Source organism: Papio anubis, chromosome 8 (genome assembly GCF_008728515.1).
Source record: "Papio anubis isolate 15944 chromosome 8, Panubis1.0, whole genome shotgun sequence".
NCBI classification, from domain to species: domain Eukaryota; kingdom Metazoa; phylum Chordata; class Mammalia; order Primates; family Cercopithecidae; genus Papio; species Papio anubis.
Window position 1 is genome coordinate 127,236,797 of NC_044983.1, and position 22,929 is coordinate 127,259,725.

The 22,929-nt window shown below is 35.2% G+C and overlaps 1 protein-coding gene and 1 long non-coding RNA gene across 12 annotated transcripts in view; one reads left to right on the forward strand and one right to left on the reverse strand.

The window, feature by feature from the left end:
- The window catches only part of EFR3A (EFR3 homolog A), a 101,582-nt gene that overhangs the window by 21,502 nt on the left and 57,151 nt on the right, over window positions 1–22,929 (forward strand). For 8 of the 11 annotated variants that reach the window (XR_002524022.2, XR_001905917.3, XM_021942628.2 and 5 more), the window contains exons 2-5: window positions 10,963–11,039; window positions 15,508–15,635; window positions 17,250–17,400; window positions 20,762–20,883. Coding sequence is in view for 9 of the 11 variants with exons in the window: in XM_021942628.2 (XP_021798320.1) it covers window positions 10,963–11,039; window positions 15,508–15,635; window positions 17,250–17,400; window positions 20,762–20,883 (478 nt within the window). In the remaining 2 variants the exon portion in view is untranslated. Of the gene's footprint in view, window positions 1–10,962; window positions 11,109–15,507; window positions 15,636–17,249; window positions 17,401–20,761; window positions 20,884–22,929 lie in introns of all 11 variants that reach the window. The other 3 variants (XM_021942629.2, XM_009213596.3, XM_017962323.3) reach the window with 1 other exon arrangement.
- LOC103887144 overlaps window positions 1–22,929 on the reverse strand; it is a 53,085-nt gene that overhangs the window by 14,856 nt on the left and 15,300 nt on the right. Inside the window, exon 2 of the long non-coding RNA XR_001905918.3 lies at window positions 3,708–3,933. This is a non-coding gene — a long non-coding RNA (uncharacterized LOC103887144). The remainder of the gene's footprint in view (window positions 1–3,707; window positions 3,934–22,929) is intronic.

Sequence of the window (22,929 nt, forward strand, 5' to 3'; positions counted from 1 at the left end):
GAAGAAATATCTTGATTTGATTTGAGGACATTAAATATGAAAACACAGAAGTATAAAAATGATACAAATATATTGGCTTCTGCAAAAATCTGAATGAGGAAGTTCTTAATAAGTAATATGTTTCCTGTGGCAGAGGGAAGTAATTTTTTTTTAATAAGGTCTTCTCTCCCTGAAGACCTGATTATAATTTTTAAAAGATAAGTCTTTATGCTATATTAAGTATAGTGAGTGCTTTTTTTTTTTTTTGAGATGGAGTCTCGCTCTGTCGCCCAGGTGGGAGTGCAGTGGCCGGATCTCAGCTCACTGCAAGCTCTGCCTCCCCGGTTTACGCCATTCTCCTGCCTCAGCCTCCCGAGTAGCTGGGACTACAGGCGCCCGCCACCTCGCCCGGCTAGTTTTTTGTATTTTTTAGTAGAGACGGGGTTTCACCGTGCTAGCCAGGATGGTCTCGATCTCCTGACCTCGTGATCCGCCCGTCTCGGCCTCCCAAAGTGCTGGGATTACAGGCTTGAGCCACCGCGCCCGGCCTAGTGAGTGCTTTTAGATAAAGTTGCCTTAAATTGGGTTTTAGTAGAAAGATCGCCTTCCTGTACTTTGTCCTTGATCCTGTGTTTTCCTTCACAGTTGTTAAAATAATTATCCTCGTCCCAAATTTTGCTAAGGCCTAAAACAGAACAGTAGTATATACAGTAATGAATATGCCAGGCTGATGTTGGTATTCATTGTGGCTAGATTATTTAATTTTAATTTTATTTTATTTTATATATATATATATATATATTTTGAGTTTTAAAATAAATGCAGCAAGGTCAGTAATCACACTGTCAAGACTAAAACCAGAGTAGTCAATGAATAAAATAGTTAAAATCTATTATAGGGTTATAGTTGATTATTAGCTTTCTTGTGTTGTAAGACTAGAAAAAAATGTATATTATTAGCTTCATGTTATAAAAATTATAAACAATATACTTCAAATATTAATGTGAATTGCTGTCTCAAAGGCTAATTCATTGATCAAGAAATGCAGTATATTAGTCACAGTTTCAGAATGTATTATGGTGACTTTAAAAAAACCGTTTGTATTATCTGTGATTTCAAATTTCTTTGTAAATGTCTATGATGTACTATATAGTTAAAATTAACAGACTGAAGTATTTTTTTGGGGGGGGTGTAAAAGTAGCACATTTTAAACACAAGAACCACATCAAAAATGATGAAATTGAAGAAATAAAAAAAAAAATTTGTATCTTATTATTTTGTGTAGTCAAAGCTTTATTGTGGCACAGTGATGCAAAATGTGTGGTGCCAGATACTAAAAATTACATTTTAAGATATATGTCTACTGACTGCCAAAATTTATTTATAGCTCAAGAAACACACCTGTAAGTTATTTTTTTTAAAAAATTTTGGAGGGTTTTTTTTTGAGACAGGATCTTGCTCTGTTGCTCAGGTTGGAGTGCAGTGGCATGATCATAGCTCACTGCATCCTCAATCCCCTGGGCTCAGGTACATCCTTCCTTAGCCTCCCGAGTAACTGAGCCTATGAGTGTGTGCCACCATGTCCAGCTAGTTTTTATGATAATCAGTTTAAACTTTCTATGTATTTTAAGTGTGGGAGTCAAATGGTGTTTTCACTTTTTATTATAGCATTTTGACTATAATTAATTGCAACTTATAAAATGATTAATATTTTAGTCTAATATATTAGAGAGGACTTCACATTTCCAAGGTTGCAATTTTCTTTCACAGAGGGGAAAGATGTACATGGTAACTTTATTATAAAATCATGTTTTCCTTTTTACTTGCATTTTAAAATGTTCCTAATTTCTTTTTCTGATGTTTCCTCATTACTGGAGCATTCTTTAAAGTCCATGTATCTTATCTGTATATTGTGCAGATGGTGCAGATATAGATTTGATGCTTACGTTTTAGAGCCTACTAGGTTCCTTTTTCCAGACTCATGAGTAAAATCAGTCACTTTTCCTCTCTTATAGCAGAAGTCTTCTCGAGGGAAGACAGGAACAGGTGAATAGAATAGTTTATCCAAAGGTGTAACCTGTTCTCTAGTCATTGCATGTAAAATAAATCCCAAGGACTGATAATTTTAAGAACACAATGGAGTGAAATACAGAGAAACATACTAGCACAATCTCAAGAAAAGAGAAAATTTCAAAGGTCTGTTCATGTTTTAGAAAAACGTGGAAAATTTGATCATGATAATTTCACTTTTCCTTTACTGAACTTGAAATACTTGGCTTAGGATTTTAAAGACCATTTAGTCCTGATTTATTTCTGATGTGAGTCTGCCAAGTATTCATTTATACAAATTACTTAAAAAATCTACTCCCCAATGAGGTCTGGTGGCAGCATTTGAAAATAATAGGGAAATTCTAGTGGTCTTAGTCACAAATACCAGCTCCCTGTTGCCAGTGATAGGTCTTTATCACATCAGCATCTCCTGTGAAGTCTTTTTTCTCACTCATTTGGTCTCCTGATTCTTTATAGTGCTGTTTATGATTCAGTTATTATAATATATAAGATGATATTATGAGGTGCAGTCTATATTATAACTTACCTATTGCATGACTTAGATAAAGACAGTTTCCCAAACACCTGAGGTACACAAGAAAAAAAAGTCATATGCTAAATTCTCTACATTGTTTTACAAGGGAAGTGGTTTTCTAGGGCAGTGGCTGCCGAATGAACATGAGTGTGCATGAGGGCCATGATGGGAGGGGAATTTTTAATTTACCTTAATAGTATTTTTGAATTACAGAAAGTTTTAGTTGTCTCAAAATAATTTGTTCTTTTAAAGTGGTTTAGAAATGAGTGACAGTTCCTGGGTCATTAGCTTATGTTCAAGCATTGATATAACAAAGGCAGTTTTCAAAAAGACAATTTAACAGTGCTCCTTGGTGTTTCATGAATATTTGTTCAGGTTGTTAAAAGTCCTTTACAGGAAATATTTAGCTTATAAATAGGCTAATAAAAGGGAAGCTGTAAGTTCAGTTTCTTTTGTGCTCTTAGTATTAAAGGAAGCTGTTACCAGAAACACAGATCTCCGTTTTTAAGGTAAAATACTACTATACATGGCTAGCTTTGTTACTTTGTGTATTTACCAAGATTTTCTCTGAGACATGGAAGTAATTTCCTATAGAAAGCTCCAAAGATATTGATTGATTGGTTGAAATGCACTCTAGAAATGGAAACTGTCTCCATAATGACTTTGCCAGCTGTTTTCCCTACAAATATAGGGAAACACTTTATTTTTGCCAACAAGTGCTTTTGTTAGACTGCATTTTAGTAGGACTCTTAGAACATGTTAGTGCTTAGTACTATTGTAAATTCACTCTCAGTTCTATTATAAATTGTGGATAGTCTGATTTGCCTTATGCCTTTCCTCTGTTTTTCTCCCTCCTAATCATGATCCCTAACGTTTATCTTAGACCGCTACGTAATTACTACCGTCCTCAAAAACATATTAATTATGCAAAGTAAATTTCAATGTAATAGTACCATGGTTTGCATTAAAGAAGAAAGTCACTGCTTACATCTTTTTAAAAAAAAATTACAACAATGAAAATGTTCTGTTTTTAATTCTGAGAGTACTACTGACATTGTAGAAGACATTAGTTAATCTTTTATGTATTACAAAAGGGAATCACATACTGTTTCAGTTTTTATTTTTGCATCATCTGATTACTTACCTCTATAGATTGGGACACTGAGGCGGTATAGTCTCCTTGCCAAGACTCTGCCAGCTGAGCACATTGAAGATGGTCTGTGACATGCAGGGTCCAGGGATATGGTCTTGAAAATAGGGATGAACCATGCAGTGTTGTACAGTGGTGGGGTAGAGGTATGAGTACTTTTCTCTCCTGGTTGCAGCTCTGGTTTCTCTTTCATCCATTGGGTTGTTTCCTATTTTGCAAACTAAGCCAGGATCAGATGAAATGAAAAGGGAATTATATTATCTGATTTTAATATTTGTGTTGTTTTTTTTTTTCAAATGATGGTTCTAGAAGCTTTTCCAATGAAATCTCTCAGAATAATATTTTCCAAAAGCCGGGATTACTCTGTATTTTATTGCTCTAGTCTTTGCGTAACTCTGCTGAGTAATATTTAATTTTTTTCCAATAAATATGATAAAATATAGTAAAGTTAAATCTAAATGTAAGTCTGTAACTTGACTACTAATAAGTAGGATAATGTCTAAAATTAAAACTTTTTACCTTAAAAATTGTAATAGTGGGAAAAAATCAGATACAGTGTATAAACCAGTTAGTTGCCTCAGGAAAAAAAGGTGCTGTTTTATTTTTTTCTACAGTTTCCCAGAATTGTTTGGAGAAGTGTACAAGAGTTTTGTCTGTGTTATGCCTATTATAGAGCAAAGTATTGCAATGTAAGGAGAAGACCATCTTTTAAAACAGAATTGGAGCTTTAATTCCATTTATTGCTTTGTTGTCCTCTTTTTCCATAAGGTTTATGTGCCTAGGAATTAAAATCAAGTAGTGAAATTGAGAATGAAAGGAGAGAAGGTTTACGATTATATGTGGAAAGAATCGTGTAATAAAATACTCCTCTAATGGATTAAAATCCTTTTAAAAGGAACACTTTTCTGAAGATAAGATTATTTTGTTCCTTTTCTTTTGACCCCATATCTAATTAGTCACCAAACTCTTTTCATGTTTTCCCACTTTTCTTTCTAAGCTCTGGGATACTGGAATATGCACTTTGTTTTTCCCATGTGCCATCCTGCCTAGTGTTGCTTGTGTTGTTCCATTTGATTACAGTTGTCCTTCACTGTCTCTAGTTTATTCCTTTTAGTTCAGTCTTACTCGTTCTTCAGGGGAGTCCTCAGTATCCAGTTCAAGTTCCATGTCCTTGGTAAAACTTCTTTTCACTTTAGCCAGAAGTTGTTTTCTCTCCTGTGAACCTCTGTGGTGCTTATGGCCGTGCAGTCTATTTGACATGGGAGAGCCTTTGTCCTAAAATGTCCAAATTTTGTTTCAAAACTTAAGTTTTAAACCTTTTTCTTTTAAAGTATGTAGTCACCTTTTTAAGTCCTTGTAGTTGTCATTTGTAGCATAGTGTGCTAAAATAACACCTATATTACAGGCTTTATATATAATATGTGTGTGTGTATATATGTATAAATACAGAATTATATATAATACGTGTGTGTGTGTGTGTGTGTGTGTGTATTGCTCTTGTCTTTGGGTAGCTCTGCTGAGTAATATTTAATTTTTTTCCGGTAAGATAATATGCAGTACACATACATATTTAGCTTTACTGCGTGTGACATATATGTGTATATACACACACACACATATTATATGTAAATTGTTTTGGTACCTGGAAAGGATATGTGTGAGTGGAACTGTAATATTGCTAAATATTTTTGATTGTGTGAAGTAAATGTCTTGTTCTCACATCAACTGAATGAGTAACTTGACTTTTAATTTTAACCTTGCGGGGAATATATGTGAGGCAGACTCTTTTAAAGGGTTTTGGACACCACAGAGCTAGAGTTCTTGAAGTGGTTAATTTTAGAAATCTTCTAATAGAAAGTCTGTCTCTTTTCACCTTGATTACTGGTGGCCTCTGCTAGACCTAAAAATAAAACCTGAATTGTTCAAAGTGATTCCTTTGACATTGTCATCTGTTTGTCAGAAAAAATCATATCATTTTGGCACTTAGTGTTTTATGGTGGGCAGTGTACTTTATTGATTTTTATAGCATATAGGAGCAGATGTTAAACTCACTTTATATTTTGTTGTCCTTATTTATTTAGGAAAAAGCATTTTTATAAATGTCTGCTTTATGCCTGACATGCATAACAATGAGTAAGATATATGGGCTTTGCATTTGAGGGATTCATATTCTGGTGGTGAAGACAGACACATATATGTAAATAAGAGCGGTAGATTGTTACAGGTGCTATGATAGAAATATATAGTGAGGGCATAAAGGACCAAAATCCTGTAATCATAGGCACTGTCATTTAAAAGTATGAAATCTAGTGAGCCATACATATGTCAGTGAATTTCTATTATGTTACATGTTAGAATTAAATGAGGGAATTGCTACATAGAAGGTATAGATACTATTATTGTATGCTTTTATAGATTATGAAACACACTTAATTCAAAGCCATACAGTCGGTTTCCATAATATTAATACAATCTAAGCATTCTTCATCTCCAGTGACAGTGTTACTAACTTAGCATTTTTGTTTTGGAGGATAGCTTTATCCCAAGTATAGTCAGTGGCATGGTGGCAGTTAGTGGTTGAGACATCAGTATTTCCAGTTAAATTATCATTGAATAATATAGTCCCTTGAAAGTGGAAGTTGCTTATTTTTAAAGGGGTCTTTTTTTTTTTTTTTTTTTTAATGCTCCAAGTCCCCAAATTTATAGAATTGCATAGGAAAGCAAATGTTGTCACAAACCAGAAGTACTCACTGGTCAACCAACCACTTACTATATTGGTTCCCAGTATTCAGAATTCTCCTAGTACCTTTGAGTGCCTGCCTGCCTAATCCCCACTATCAGTTTCACCTTGAGATTCTCTATGCAGCTGCTCAAGTCCTTCTATGAATGCCTCTTTGAGGCAGGATGGATTGGAAATTAGCTGTAATACCTCATTATTGAAGGAGGAGGATGTTTCCTCTTCTAGAGGTCAATTGGCATCACTGCTGTTTAAGGACTAAGAGGCATTGCTGAATCTATATGAGAATGATGTTAGGGGAGCAAAGGAGAAGAATTTTCTTGGGGTATCGAGTAGAAAAAACAAACTGCTTGCTTCTTCTCCTATACTGTCACAACACAGAACACTTCTGTGATCAAATGTGTGGGAGATTTTCCCCAAGCACCGAGCCAGCAGTTCTCCAGCTGGGTGTCCTCTAATGTAATTCAGTTCTTAGCAGTATTTACCTGGAGGTAGTGTCATAGCCCACAGGTTGAGGGCTCTGTCTCACAGGACTGCCTCCCCCCTGCCCCCCTCCCTGCCAGCACACACACACACACACTCTCTCTGTCTCTCTCTCTCTCTCAAGATGCCAATTGGAAGCCCCAGGTTGTTTTTCCTGTGCTTCTGCCAGCCATGAATCAGGATTCCCACACTCCCTTCTTGGGCTCAGCTAATTTGCTAGAGTGGCTCACAGAACTTAGGGAAATACTTTACTTACATTTACCAGTTTATTATAAAGGGGATTAGGAAGGAGACAGATGAACAGCCAGATGGAAAAGATACAAAGGTCCAAGTATCGGAGAAGGGGTGAGGAGCTTCCAAATATATTCTCTCCAGGTAAGTCACCCTCCAGGAACTTCCATGTGTCCAGCCACCTGGAAGCCCATCCACACCTAGTCCTTTTGGGTTTTTTATAGAGGCTTCACTATAAAGGCGTGATTGATTTAAATCATTGGCCACCCATAACCAACTTAACTGTCAGCCCGTCCCACATCCTTAGAGGTTAGGGGTTATGGCTGAAAGTCCCCACCCTCTGGTTATGCCTTGCTCTTTACTGTGACTAACCCACACCGGAAGCTATCCTTGAGCCCCCAGCCATCAGTCAACTCATTAGTATGCACAATGACGCTTAGCACTTTGGAGAACCTAAGGCTATCAGAAGCTATTTGTTAGGAAATGGGAAGACTAAATATATATTTCACAATATCACAGATGTCTTTAAAGAAATGTTACTTCAGGAGTATGTAAAATTTGCTCATAAAAAAAGAGCATATTAAGTGTGTTTAGGTGGCTTCTACACTCTAGGCACTTTTTATGTATTATTAATTTAATACCCTTAACTGTGAGAAGTAGGTAGTAGGATTTTCCTGTTCACTGACTAAGGCTTAGAGAGCTGTATTGAATAGATTACTCCTGAGCCTATGTGTACACTACTATAATATTCAGCCTGGCACTTTTTGGTTATAATTTATCCACTGTGTCTGAATTCTATTTTCCCAAAGTTACCCCACTTGAGCCTTCCTATTTCATATTTTTCTAATGTATCATAATCAGAGTTCTGAATGCTACATGCTGTAGGGGGAGAATAGTGGATAACTTTCTCCTTTATATGCTGGAATTAATTTATTTTTACTGATAATAGTATTTATTTAATATTTCCTAGATGACAAATACTGCAAAGGCACTAGACATACAATTGGAGAAAAGAACTGCAATATAGAATTAAATTTAAAGGAATAATTTATATTGCTTAGACGTGCCAGTTGTTGGAGACTTTCTGTGATATGCTTATCCCCCTCTTTTTTTTGCTTTTGGGAAAGAGGAATTTGGGATGAGGTCACAAATATATTAGTTTTAGGACCTAAGTGAGTTTGTTGGAAGGGATCAGAAGCTAGGATGAGGAGGAACTGAAAGAATGCCTTAAGGAAAGGGGGTATATGTAGGCTTGCTTTCTTATTTAACCTGTATGGAAAACCTACTTTTATGAAGCCAGCAATATAAGTACTTTAATAGTATCTTATTTAAGCTAGTTGGCTTTGCTAGCAGAACTTGATATGGATATTATCAAGTTCTTGATAGCTTTATATTTGATGTCAGTGACAAGTTAGATAAGTTCCAGTACTTTTGTGCCCTCTGCTAATTAATTAGAAGTAAAGTGAACTAGGCACTTCCTCAACAGCAGGTAAGAGGATCTAGAGTCAGAAAGATCGACCAGAAAGTAGTCTGATACAACATGAAGGACTATGTTCAGGTACCTGCAGCTGAACTCGAAAAGCCTTATGAATTTACCTCAACAAGGGAGTCAGCTACATTTCTATACTTGAGTAGGTCCAATGATTTTATTTTACTTGTGATATTTATAAGTAGAGTATTCTTATTTATTTAAAAGTCTATATAGTAATTTCTTTTGTGCTTATTATTATTGCCAATTATTTAAACCTTATATTGTCTTTGATATAATTTTATAAAAACCTGAAATTGTAAATTAAAAATTTCAATCTATATGCCTTCTTTATAGTGGGTTGTTTTTTATTTTTGGTAAGTGGTCAAAAAGATGTTTTTGTTTTGTGTTGAACTTCCCGAGAAACTCACGGTGATCATTTATTTCCCTATGTGACAATGCATCCCTCATCTGTTAGGCACATACATTTCTGCAATTATTTTCATTGGTCATGATTTATAGAAAGCTAAAATATTTAAAATAATTTAGAAATTTGCTGGTACTTGAGTTTAGTGTGGCAGTTACTTTTTGAAGTCATCAGGTCTGGGTTGGAATTGCAGTTCCTCAGATCCTCCCCAGCTGGGTGTTACTGGACAAAATTGGCCTCTCTAAGCTGGTCTGCTCATTTATCCAATGGAGATGATCATGACCCTCAGAGAGTTGCTAAAGGAGTGGGTGAATAATGTTGTAACATCCTTAGTACAGTGCTGCACATGTCATCTTCAGAAAGTGATAATTGTCCCTTCTGCTACTGATATAGTTACGGTTGTGAACCGTATGTAAAATTTGTGATTTTTAAATTATGGGTTTACAACAAAGGTTTTTATGCTATTGGGAATCCTATCTTAAGGGCCCTTGATCATCATCTGCTTACCCTGATTATAATACTCTTCTTACTGCATTACTAATAATAGTTACCATTTTATTGAGTGTTTGCTTAATAAGAGCTTTATATACAATTTTATTTAATTCTCATTATTATGAAGAAGGCATTATTACATCTGTTTTTACTGATGGGGAAACTTGAGTGTAGTAAGACAACCCACCCAGCCCAGCTGGACAGAGGGAGACTGATTCGCTTCAGATCTATCTGTTCCAAACCCATGTTCTTTAACCCGTGGCTGTCCACTGGACACTTCACCATTTGCTTATCTGTCTCTCCTGGTAAACCTAAGCTTCCCAAAAGTGGGAACTGGACATTGTTTGCATTCCAAGGTTACATTTATATTTCAAGCTTTTTTAAACTAAAAGCAGTGTAGAGTGTATAACATCAGAAATGTGAAATTTAATAGCTTATTAAGAATCTTTCTTATTGAAAATAACAACATTTCCCATTCTGATAGAAAACTTGAAGCATTAGGACTTGTTTTTTAGACGTATGGCCAGTCTCTGCCATGCTAACAATTTGAATTTACTATATTTGGCTTTGCATTAGTGTTCACTAAGTACTCACTTAATCTTCTTTTCAGGTTATAAGCTTCTTTCATCATTGCAATACAGGACCTGGCTCAGTGCTTGTGTGCTTAATACATATTTGGTTTTAATTTATTTCAGTGTCAGTATTAATGTTGATCTGAAGTATTTTTAGATTATTTCAGTTGTTTGGAATTCATCAGTGAACAGCAAAACAATGATCTCTGCCTTCATCTGAGTTTATGTCCTGGTGAGGGTGCACAGATGAGGGCCAGTAACCACAATAGAAAGTTTATTTAATGTGTTAGGTGATAAGTGCTATGGGAAAAAGAAGGTAGAGCAGGGTAAGGGTGGTCAGAGAGGCTTAGATGAAGAATTGAAGAAGGTGACAGAGTTATTACAGCTGTTAGTAGATACTTGGGCATGCCTCAGGCAGAGGGAACAGTGAGAGCTAAGATCCAAAGGAGGGGGCCTAGCTAGGTAGAATTAGCAGGGAGACCACTGTGGCTGGCGTAGAGTGGATTGCGACAGGTGGGTGGGAGTATGACGGAGTTGTGGGAAGATGACATCAGAAAGGAGGTAAAGGGGGCATGGACATTGTTTTCACTTTGTCAGATGAATTTGGCAGGACGTGTATGCATGTTAAACAAAAATTCTTAGAAGCTGCGTGTCTTTGGAGTAAGGATAAGAAATTTAACTTACTCTTTTCTTAATCCCTGATTACATTTGTATATCTTTATTTGTGGCAGTTTGAATTTTGTATGTTATATAGCCCGTTAATATTCAGAAACTTGAATTTCCAGGTCAGTTTACAATATTAATAATCTCTATCTTGATTTTTTTTTTTTTTTATACAGGAGTATGCTGTTGCTGTTCCGCTTTGCGTCCTCGCTACAAACGCCTGGTGGACAACATATTCCCTGAAGATCCAAAAGTAATTTGATCTACATCTACTGATCCTTCTCTTTGCTGACCCATTCTGCCCCCTGCTGACCTCCCTAAGGTTTCCCTAATTTCATTTCTCTACTTTTACCCCTACATCTCATCATTTGTACTACTTTTTTTGTACTTTTCCTTTTTTTAACTCTTAAATGACTCATGCTTGCTTGTCTACTTTTCAGATCCTTTTAGTGGATTAGGCAGAAATCTGGAAAAATGGACAGTTGATGTTCTTTTATAGTTTATGTAGTGTCTAATTTAAGTAACACTGTCTCATTAATTTATGTTCATTAATTTATGAACCAGTACCAGATTAAACTAAGTGCTCATGATACCACTGTGAACAGAGAGAAGGTTTTCTACTCTCATTATGCACATATATAAGTAAATTGGTAATTACAATTTGTTGTGAAAAAATGTTGTAGTAGACTAATGAATACGGGCTGCTACTGGAGTAGATAGGAGTGATACCCAATTTGGATTGAGAAGAAAGCCTGGAGGAGATAAAATCTAAGCTAAGATCCAAAGAATAAATAGGGATTGACCTCACAGTTTTTAGAAGAAAACTGAGAGGTAAAGAAAGATGGTTTCAGGCAGAGTTTTTCTTTTTGCTTAAATACTATTTAATTTTTTAATAACAATTATTTTATTTGTGAAGATTACTGGTTTCAAAGCAACTGGTTGGGGTGATTTTGTTTCATTGCCTCAACCTTTCTAAGACTTCTGTAGTCTCATGTTAAATGAATATGAACAAAAAAAAAAGTTACATGGCTTTTGACTTCCACAATTTGCTTTATTTTAAAATGTAACAACCTGTATAAAACTTTTGGTTATCTTAACATTAACTTAATGTTGATGTATCTTATTTTTAACCAAATCTGTTTAAACCTTCAGTTATGTAGAGGAGGTTAATCAATTAAATATTATTGGCTGCCAGATGTCCTGGATAATTTGTGACATATTAAAAATCCTAAGATACAGTACCTGCCTTTAAGGACCTTTCCATGCCGTAACTGACATAAAGCAGAAACATACTAAATATGAAATTACAATGCATAAATTGTCAGTAAAATGCTGAGTAAATCAGGTAGAAAGTTTTTGCCTCTAAAGCAAGGAGGTATCACTGTGGGTTGGGAACCTCCAGGAAGCATTCACAGAGGAAATGAGATTTACTGAGCTTTGAAGGATGTATACCATCTGGAGAGGTAGACAAGATTCGTCTCTTTATTGCAAGTGAGGGGAAAGAGAAAAGACATGGGAAAGCAAGACATATATTTGAAGCCTAGAGCAAGTTATCCATCAGACTTCAAGCAAAGGTTTATTTTTTTTTTATTTTTTTTTTTTTTTGAGACTGAGTCTGGCTCTGTCGCCCAGGCTGGAGTGCAGTGGCCGGATCTCAGCTCACTGCAAGCTCCGCCTCCCGGGTTTACGCCATTCTCCTGCCTCAGCCTCCGGAGTAGCTGGGACCACAGGCGCACGCCACCTCGCCCGGCTAGTTTTTTGTATTTTTTAGTAGAGACGGGGTTTCACCGTGTTAGCCAGGATGGTCTCGATCTCCTGACCTTGTGATCCGCCCGTCTCAGCCTCCCAAAGTGCTGGGATTACAGACTTGAGCCACCGCGCCCGGCTCAAAGGTTTATATAACCTAATTTTAGAGTGTAAGGGTGGTAATCGTGTTGACCATGATTTCTCATTTGAAATTTCAAATGTTATCAGTTAGTACGCTGAATATCCAAATAATTATTTTCCTGAGAAGCCTAGGACATATGGTTACTGAAGGTAAGGTGGAGGCCAGATTTTAGAGGATTGTGAATGACAAGGAAGGCCTCTCTTTAGTCACTTTAACTCGTAGGCAGTGAGGGAGCTTTGTACACTTGATCATTGAAATGACCACAGGTAAATTAGAGAAAGAATCCTTGTTTTTGGCAAGGATTTGTATAAGATTTATTTAAATAGCAGTCTTTAAAGTTAGATTTTTAAAAAGGAAAAGATCTGCATGAACCTTGAATACGTATGGCAAACATTACTCAATTTGCCATATTTCTTACTTTTAATTTATTAAAACAAACATCTTGTGATATGTCCATAATGGGTCAGACAGTAGGTACCCAAACGCAGAAGCAAAGATGTCATAGTCCCTGCCTTGAAAGAGAAATCTAGTAAGGGGGACAGATAAACGATTTCTTAAAATTAGTAGCCAGATGATCCTGGGCAAGTCCCTTGATTTCTCATCATGTAATGGAAGTAATAAATAGTAGCAGTCTCATAATGTTCTCATGAAGACTAAATGAGTTAATGCAGCTCTTTGCTCACTGTTGCTTTCCTAATGTCTATCATAGTGCCTGGCACATTGTTGGCATTCATTTGTTTAATGAATGAAAAGATGATCTGATAAAATATAATAGTGGAGATAAGTACTGTGAGCTAAAAGAACATATAGTTGGAACATCTCACCCAAACTTGAAGCGGGGGTTGTTGGGAGGGCGCAGCACATTTTTGGAGGAAGCTAAGACCTAAAGGATGAGTAGGAATTATCCATGTGAACTGGAGAAGGGTTCCTGGGCAAAGAGATGAGTTGAGTGAAAGAAATCTTGCACAAAAGATATGATTTGTAAACTGTGTGATTCTATTTATGTCCGATGCATGCTGATTCATAGTGATAAAAAGCAGAGCAATGGTTGCCTGAAGAGGGAGAAGTGGCCTGCAGAGGACATGGGGAATCTTTTGTAAATGATGAAAATGTTCTGTACATGTTGAACATCCCTAATCCAAAAATCTGAAATCTGAAATGCTCTGAAATCCAAAACTTTTTGAGCACTGACATGATACTCAAAGGAAATGCTCACTGGAGCATTTTGGATTTTGAATTTTTGAATTACGGTTATCTAAGTGGTTAAGTATCTGCAAATATTTCAAAATCTGAAAAAATAGCCAAAGTTGAAAGCACCTCTGATCCCAAGCATTTTAGATGAGGTATCCCCAACCCGTATCTTATTTTTAGCAGTGTCTTCACAGATATATACAACTGTCACATTTCCGATTATATACTGTAAGTCAATGCAGTTATTTATATATGGATTATCACTCAATGAAATTAGTAAGGGATTAAAAATATAGGAGAGACACAATTGTATTTAAATGATGATGTGGAGGAACTGATACAGAGGGAGAGGTCGAAGAACTAGGAATAAGAGAGGCTAACTGATAGAGCCAGATCATGGAACTGTGTGTGGAAGACAGCTAGAGCAGAGGCAAACCAATTCCTCATAGACAGGAAAACTAGATTCCTTCACTTTGCCTAGGGCAGGGTTTCTCAACTTAGGCTTCAGTTGACATTTTGGTCTAGATAATTACTTACTTTTGGGGGCTATTTTGTGCATTGTGAGATATTTGGAAACATCCCTGGCCTCTACCTACTAGATCCCAGTACCCACCTTCACCTATCTATGACAACCCATAATGCCTTTAGACATTGCCCTGGAGGGGCTCAGTTACCCCTGGTTAAGATCTACTGGCCTAGCAGGCATTGAGAAAGCAGGGATGTTTTGCCAGTAAATACTAATCTGATGGCTTCCACCTTCTCCGAGAAAGAGAAGAGCTCATTTGCGATCTGAGAGAGGAGAGAGGCACAAAGTAGCAAGTTTGAGGAAAACGGAGTAGGTGCAGAATATGAGGTGGTGACTCAACTAGGAAAACAGCAAAATAGCCAAAGAACATTGAGGGACCAGTTGAAGGTGAAAACACACATCTACACGATTTTTGTTGTAGATTCTAACATAGTTTTCCCTTTTTCTCTTCTCACCTATTCCAATATTCCTAAGCAACACTTACTTGGGTTATATATGGCCAAGAAACTTATGTGGTAATTGGAGAGAATGTAGGCACCTGTTGCACATCATCTTTTAAAAGGCAGCGACAAATGACCATTTTAGAATCCCATATCAGGGACCTGTTGCTGCTTTTTAAATATGTTGAACAAGTATAGATTCTACAGCTCTGAATACCTTCTCGTTTATTAATTACAACAAAAACTTATAATGATATCACTGACTTCTGAATCATTACAAAAGCCATATGTTGACTATCATGTAAGTAAATGAGTAAAACAAGCTTAATAAACATTTCACATTTTTAAACTGAAACAAATTTTGTTTGAAATCTTTTTACATCTATATCCCATTCCCTATATACTACAGATAATTGAGCTATGTCTCTATAAAGGAAGATGTTAAGAGTCTAATTTACTGTTTGTGCTTTGTGTAAATGGGGCATTTTAAAAAATGTTTTGAAAGTTCTATGTATCCTCATGGTGAATATTAGCGCTAAGGAGGTTATGTACAGAAGGGTTATTCATAAATATCATTTAATCCCCAATCCAAAAAGGGAAAATGTAAAGCAGGCAACACTTAAAAATATGATAAGCGTGAAAATATAATCTATCTTGTTATTCTTATTATTTTTAGGATGGCCTTGTGAAAGCTGATATGGAGAAATTGACATTTTATGCAGTATCTGCTCCAGAGAAACTGGATCGAATTGGTTCTTACCTGGCAGAAAGGTTGAGCAGGGATGTTGTCAGACATCGTTCTGGGTAAGGAAACTAATGGCTGCTAAAATAGTATCTTTGGAAAATTCTTTCTAGACTTTTAAATCATTCTATAGATTATTTTGCCATTTAGTGCAACAAAGATAATATATAGAGGATAAAACATGTAGTATTATACAAAGAAATGTATAATACTCTGATAGATGCTGTGGCTTTTATTACTTTCCTGGTGGTCAGGTTTTGTGAGTAGACTATGTTAATTTACTGAGTTACCTTTAGCTTGTGACTATTGATTTTTGAGACTTTTCTAATGGGAAATAGTAGAAATTGACTCACTTAGTCTATCAGTGCAATACTGTAATTTTAAAATCAATCTCTAAATTGAAAACAAACAGAAAGATCCTGTTAACCAGATGATTTTTTTTTCCCACACAGCTTCAGTTTTACCTCTCAGAGGAGTAATAAGAAAGAACCGTGTTAGGCTTAGATATCAAGGCCCAGGAAATTCAAGCATGCTGATTTGGCACTGTGCTAGCTACACTCCTACTGATAAATAGAAGTCTACCGTCCTACTATAGTCTCTGTGCTTGCACAAGAATAACTTTGCAATTTGGATTATAAATACTTTCTCATTCTGTCATTTTATGATCCAAGTTTTCAGGAGTATTCTGTTCTCCAAGTGATATATTAGCTTTCTGTACCTTTGCATTGTTACCACTTAGGATATTTTAGTAAGTCATGGCACACATAGCTTTATGGTTGATTGTTGAAGGAAAAGTGTCTAAAGACTGAATTTTAATTATTGTTTAGATTTACCCTTTAAAAATTGATACGTGATATTTTACATATTTATGGAGTACATGTGAGTATTTGTCACATGTACAGAATGTGTAAAGATCAAGTCAGGGTATTTGGGCTATCCATCACCTCAATTTATCATTTCTGTGTGTTGGGAACATTTCAAGTCCTTTTCTAGCTACTCTGAGATATACAGTACATTGTTGCTAACTTTAGTCACCCTACTGTGCTACCGAATATTAGAACTACTTCTTTTATCTGATTTTGTAAGTTTGTATTCATTAATCAAACTCTCTTCATCCCTCCACACCCCGGCCCCCCCAGCCCCACTTACATGCCCTTCCTAGCCTCTGGTGTCTGTCTGAATTTTAAGTACAAGATGTAAAATCTGATGAATTGTAAAGTAATATTTGTGAGATTTTAAAAATAATGTTCTGTTGCTGATAGTGTTTTATCTACTCACATTTAGAGATATAAGTAGATTATATTGGAAATTGTCACATTACCGTAATAATTATTTTGGGTCAGATACAAGTAAATATGGTTAAAAGTCTGGAAAATAGAAAATGTCCATATTTACAAAGAAAAATATACACAAAGTTAATGTTAAAGAAGCTCAGATAATTAAGGAGAAAATGGAGGAATACAGTGTATATTTTCTGTATACTTTGATAGAAGGATTATTTTATAACCAAGATATTAGTGCTGTGTGAGAATTAAGATTTTACTTAGGAGTTACTAAATTTGCATTTCTTTCTTCAGTGTATTTCAATAGAATTATTTCAGTTCTTCCAATGGAAAGCACTTAGGAGAATTAAGAGAGGTAGAAATGCTTTGACGTTCTTTTTCTCCTACATGTAGGTATGTTTTGATAGCTATGGAGGCACTGGACCAACTTCTCATGGCTTGCCATTCTCAAAGCATTAAGCCATTTGTAGAAAGCTTTCTTCATATGGTGGCAAAGCTGCTGGAATCAGGGGAACCAAAGCTTCAAGTTCTTGGAACGAATTCTGTGAGTAAAACTATTTTGTAGCTAAATTTATGCTTAATTAGCATATCTAGAATTAATTGCTTCTTAGAATGACTTTACCTGGTAAAGACGAATTCCCTGAATAGGGCATTTGAACAGTCAACACAAATTAAGATAATTAGAATACTTTGCCTCTCACTCTTTCTGCTGTTTCTTGTGAAATCTGTGGTATTAACTAATCATAATAGAATATCTGCCTGTAAATGAATGCATACCTGTCATTTTTATTTTCTCTTGGTCTTTTATTGCAACACTAACTTTGTGTCCTACATTCCTTTTGAGTTTCATGCCTTTTCATTAATTAAGGTTGTTTACATTTTTATGGCTAGTATGAATAATGCTGCTATGAAGATTTGTGTACCGGTTTTTGTGTGGATGTGTGTTTTTCATTCTCTTGGATATATACTTAGTAGTGTAATTGCTGGGTCATGTAGTAACTGTGTTTAACTGTTTTCCAAAGTGGTTGCATTATTTTACATTCCCACCACTAACATGTGAGTGTTGTTTCTCCACATCCTCATCAGTACTTGTTATTGTCTATCTTTTTTTATTTTAACCATCCTAGAGGGTCTGAAGTGGTATCTCATTGTGGTTTTGATTTTCATTTCCCTAATGACTAATGGTAAAACTTTGCATGTGCTCATTGACTCTTGGGTGTATTTTCTTTGGAGAAATATCTATTCAAATCCTTTCCCTCCTTTTTTCAATCGTCTTTTTATTGTTGAGTTGTAAAAGTTCTTTATATATTCTTGGTAAGAGTTATTTATCAGATAGATAATTTGCAGATATCTTCTCCAATTCTATGGTTTTGTCTTTTCACTTTCTTCATGGTATGCTTTGAGTCACTAAAGTTTTGATTTTGATGAAGTCCAATTGCTTTTTTTTTTCCTTTTGTTGTTGGTGTGCGTGGGTTGTATGTGTGTTGGGGGGGTGGTGGACAGGTATGCTTTCAGTTTCATATCTAAGAAACTGTTGCCTAATCCAAAATCACAAAGGTTTACTCCTATAGTTTCTTCTAAAGAGTTTTACAGTTTAGGTTTGTATTTAATAATCCATTTTGAGTTAGCTTTTGTATGTGGTATGAATTCAGCATTCAGCTTTATCCACAGTTTGCATGTGGATATTTAACTATGCCATTACTATCCGTTGAAAAGGCTATTCTTTTCCTTTGAATGGTCTTGAATGGTCTTTGAATGGTCTTAAAAATAAATTTACCATAGAAGTTAAGGTTTTGTATGTTTATTCTTTTTTAGACTGCTTCTGAACTATTTCTGCTCACCACATTCATTTTCTTCCATCTTGAACCATTGTCCCTTAAAATAAGTTTGGGGAAAGCATACCTACTTTAAAAAGAAAATACAGTGGTAATATTTATTCTCTTGTCTTTAGTTTCATTGTATCACCTTCAGTCTTTCAGTTCCAACTTCTTCTCTGAGAAGCTTTAAGGCGTTCAACCTCCATGAATACTGTATGTTTCCATTCAGAGTTTTAATTAAAAAAAATAACAGAATCATATATTACCTGCTATTGTTTATGGATAATTATTTTCTGGTATAGGACAGGAAGAGGAAGTATACGAGGTGCTGACAGTACGGATTCCAGAGTCTGACCACCCCAGTTTGAACTACGCCTGTACCGCTTTCTAACTGTATACCTTGAGCAAGTTATTCTCTCTTTACCTCAGTTTTTCATCTGTGAAATGAGGCTAATGAGAATACCAATCTCACAGGATTGTTATGTGACATGAGTTGATATATATGAAGCTCTTGGAAGAGTGCATAGCACTGTTAGTTATTACTGGTAGCAAGAGCATTAAATGAGCCCTCATTCAAAACTCTTAATATGATTTTTTTCACTTACTTCAGCAGGAATATATTGGGTATTTCCAAATGCATTTAGATGATGTGACAAGCTTAGTTTCAGGCAAGGTGGCTACTTAGGCTTCTCCTGTTTTGTTTACATTAGGTGAGGAACGTTTTGGGGAAGTGGCTTACTAGCTAGGGGGAGAATTTTAGTATACATTTCCAGAAATGTCTTTACTTTCACCCAGCAGTGCCATTAGATTGTTTTAATGAGTCGTTTGGGCAAAAGACCAAATTCCCCAGTTACTTACCTTAATTTGAGTGAATTTTATTAAATGAAATGCCATATTATCTTGACCAACATTAATTACCTAGTATTTACTGGTGGTCTAATTTTCTTAGTGGTGCTGAGTGCCTTATGTTGTCGAGCACGACCAGTACTAATTTAAAATTTATTAATGGTCTTCCTACAGTTTAATTTGTTGACATTTTCCTCTTCATGCTAATGCCAACTCAGTATGACAGTAATAGATGCAATGTATTTCGGTTCTCCTTTGTTTCAAAAACTGTGCTAGATAAACTTTTTGTTTTTACCTCTTTTTTTATTGTAAACTGTTTCAAATATAGAAAAGTGTGGAGCATAATATAGTATAGCTGTATACCTACTGATTCAAGAAAGAAAAATGTTAAATAATATCAATAAATAACATATAATTTTTGTTATAAATAATAATATTGGTAATACATGTTAATGCCATGCAACATTGGTTCATGTTTTTAAAGAAATAATATAGTATATGCTAGATATTTTACATATATTAATTATGTCATGATTCTCGAAAACCCTTCAAACTTAGAAATACTATTTTCATTTTATAGATGAGGGATTACAGCTAAATAACTTGTCCAAAGACACAGTGAAGTAATGCTGTATATAATAGGGGGATTCAATCTTAGGCCTTTCTTACTTCAAAGCTTGTGTTCTTTGTGCAATGATAAATACATTGTCATTATTATGGATTAAGATTTAGGGAAAGCATAGATTATGTTTCTTCTTTTTTCTTCCTCTTGTTTTCTAAAAGTTTATTATTAAAAAGTTTCTTTTGGATTGGGTGCAGTGGTTCATGCCTTTAATCTGGGTGCTTTGAGAGGCCAAGGCAGGAGGATCATTTGAGGCCAGGAGTTCAAGAGCAGCCTGGGCAACACAGCGAAACCCCCATTGTTACAAAAATAAAATTAAATCAAAAAATTAGACAGGTTTGGTGGTGCATGCCTGTAGTCCTGACGCCGTGGGAGGCTGAGGTGGGAGGATTACTTGAGCCTAGGAATTCAAGGCTCACCACTGCACTGCAGCCTGGGCAGCAGAGCAAGACCCTATCTCAAGAAAAGAAAGTTTCTTCTGTATTAATGTCATATTTGATATTTTGTTTGTTTCTTATTTTTATATTGCTTGTTAATATGACGGTGTATGAAATTAAATGTATTTGGTCCACACTTTTAAGAAGGTAATATATATTGTTTATATTATTTGTGTTTTTTAGTTTGTCAAATTTGCAAATATTGAAGAAGACACACCTTCCTATCACAGACGTTATGACTTTTTTGTGTCTCGATTCAGTGCCATGTGTCATTCCTGTCATAGTGATCCAGAAATACGAACAGAGTATGTATTATTTTACTTTATGATCTATAGTAAGTAATTTAGAGATGAATATTGTGTTTATATGTTACATAATGATTACCAGAGGAAACAAGAATATGGCTCAAATATGGCTTTCCATTGCTGTTAGAAGCTATAATTACTGACTGAAGTAGCAAAATGAGAATGGCTTTCTAGCTCACTAAAATGCAGTCTTTACTGTTGCCTAGAATGTCTCCTCATGCTCTGCTTACTCTGTCAGATCCTGTCCTTCTATCATTTCTTCCTGCTTGCGCTCTAATCCTGCCACGTGGATCTCCTTGCCATTTCTTGAACACTTTAGTCACACTTCTCCTCAGGCCCTTTGGACACACTGGTCTTGGTGCAAAAAACAATTCTCTAGTGCCCACATGGCTTGTTACCTCACTTTGTTCAGGTTTCTGCTCAAATGACACCTTATCACAAGAACCCTCCCCAGCCACCCTTTATTAATGTCACCCTTCTCATTCCATCCCTAGTTATCTTTATCTTTTTATCATGTATCTCTTTGTTTCTTGCTCCTCTATGGAATATAAATTCCAGGAGGGTGAGGACTTTGGTTTGAGGACTGCAGTATTGCCAGTACTTTGAATAGGGCCTGGTACATAGTAGGCTCTCAGTTAGTACTTTTTGAGTGAATAAGTAGATCAATGGAATGAATATATATTACTGAATCACTATCCATCTGAGGTTGTCATGACAACTATCTTGGACATTTTTAAACATTTCTTCTAGATGTATCCTACTAAAAATCTGGAGTCAAATATTTTATAAACTCAATCTGTAGGTGGATAGAATGAGAAATACAGAAATGAGAAACTTTAAAGTTAAGAATTAAAGTCAAAATGACTTTGGGAAACATAGAAAGTAATTTGAGCATTACTATCTTACATCTAAAAACCAAGAAATCTGCCAGGATTTAAAGTTACTGTGGGCAGTTGATAATCAAGATATAGAATGCTTTATAATTTTTACTTTTATTTTAAAATAAATAAAGGAATGTACAGAAATATAACTAGCTTTTAGTTAAAGCATACAAGCTACAGTGCTGGTTTACATGAAACAAAAATAAGTGTAAATGTTATTTTAATTGGAGAAAGAAAGTTTAAAGGTGATTAAATAGTTATTTTCAGGTATAAGATTTATTTTTGTCTGTGATGCTGCTGGTATAATTTTTGCTCAGTAGAGTATAGGCCATTTAGAGTCCTGCTATTATTCCTTTATTACGAAGTGTACAGCCTTCTCAGAGGTGAAAAGTACTACAATTACCTTATAAGAATTAGTTTTCTGTTTGTCTCCATCACCAGGAAAATTCTTTTTTCTCTCTCTCAAGGATATTTTTTAAATGTTTATGAGACTGTTCTCTCTCTTGAGAGGCTGATAATAAGTTTTTAATGGAGCAAAAAGATACAAAGATTAGCTAAAGAAAATGGCAATTTTTTCAAGATTTTAACATTTTTGCTTTCTTTCAAAATATAGAAAATATCTGGAATGTGGTATGTTTTTTCTAAATATTTATCATTCCCTAGTGAAATATCTTGTCTTTTGAATATATTTTTACCTGTTTTTCATTACTGCTTCCAAGAAAAACTTTGAAATTTTCTATAAACCAATGAAAGGACTTACAGTACATTTTGCTAATTCTATGTCTTTCCAATATTATATCATATTTGAAGTTCCATAATACCCACATTTTATTTGAATTCCTGTAAAACAAATGAGTAAACTAAAATGCTATTTAATATAAAATACTTAGTTTATTTTTGCTTTACCTTAAATAAAAGCCCTTTTGATTTTCTTTAAGTATATTTATATTCTGAATTCTAACTTAGATAAATCATTAGTCCCTTTATTTTTTTTACCAAGCTCTTATCAAGTAGAACTCCAGGGGACATGGACAGTAGGAGATGGAGCTGGTAAATATTAGGATTTTCTTATTTTCCTTGAAGAACTGGTTCCCACTTGCAGCATCACAATCTTAATCTCTAACTCTGATTTTCTAAAGAAACTTCAGCTGTGGTAGAAATTACC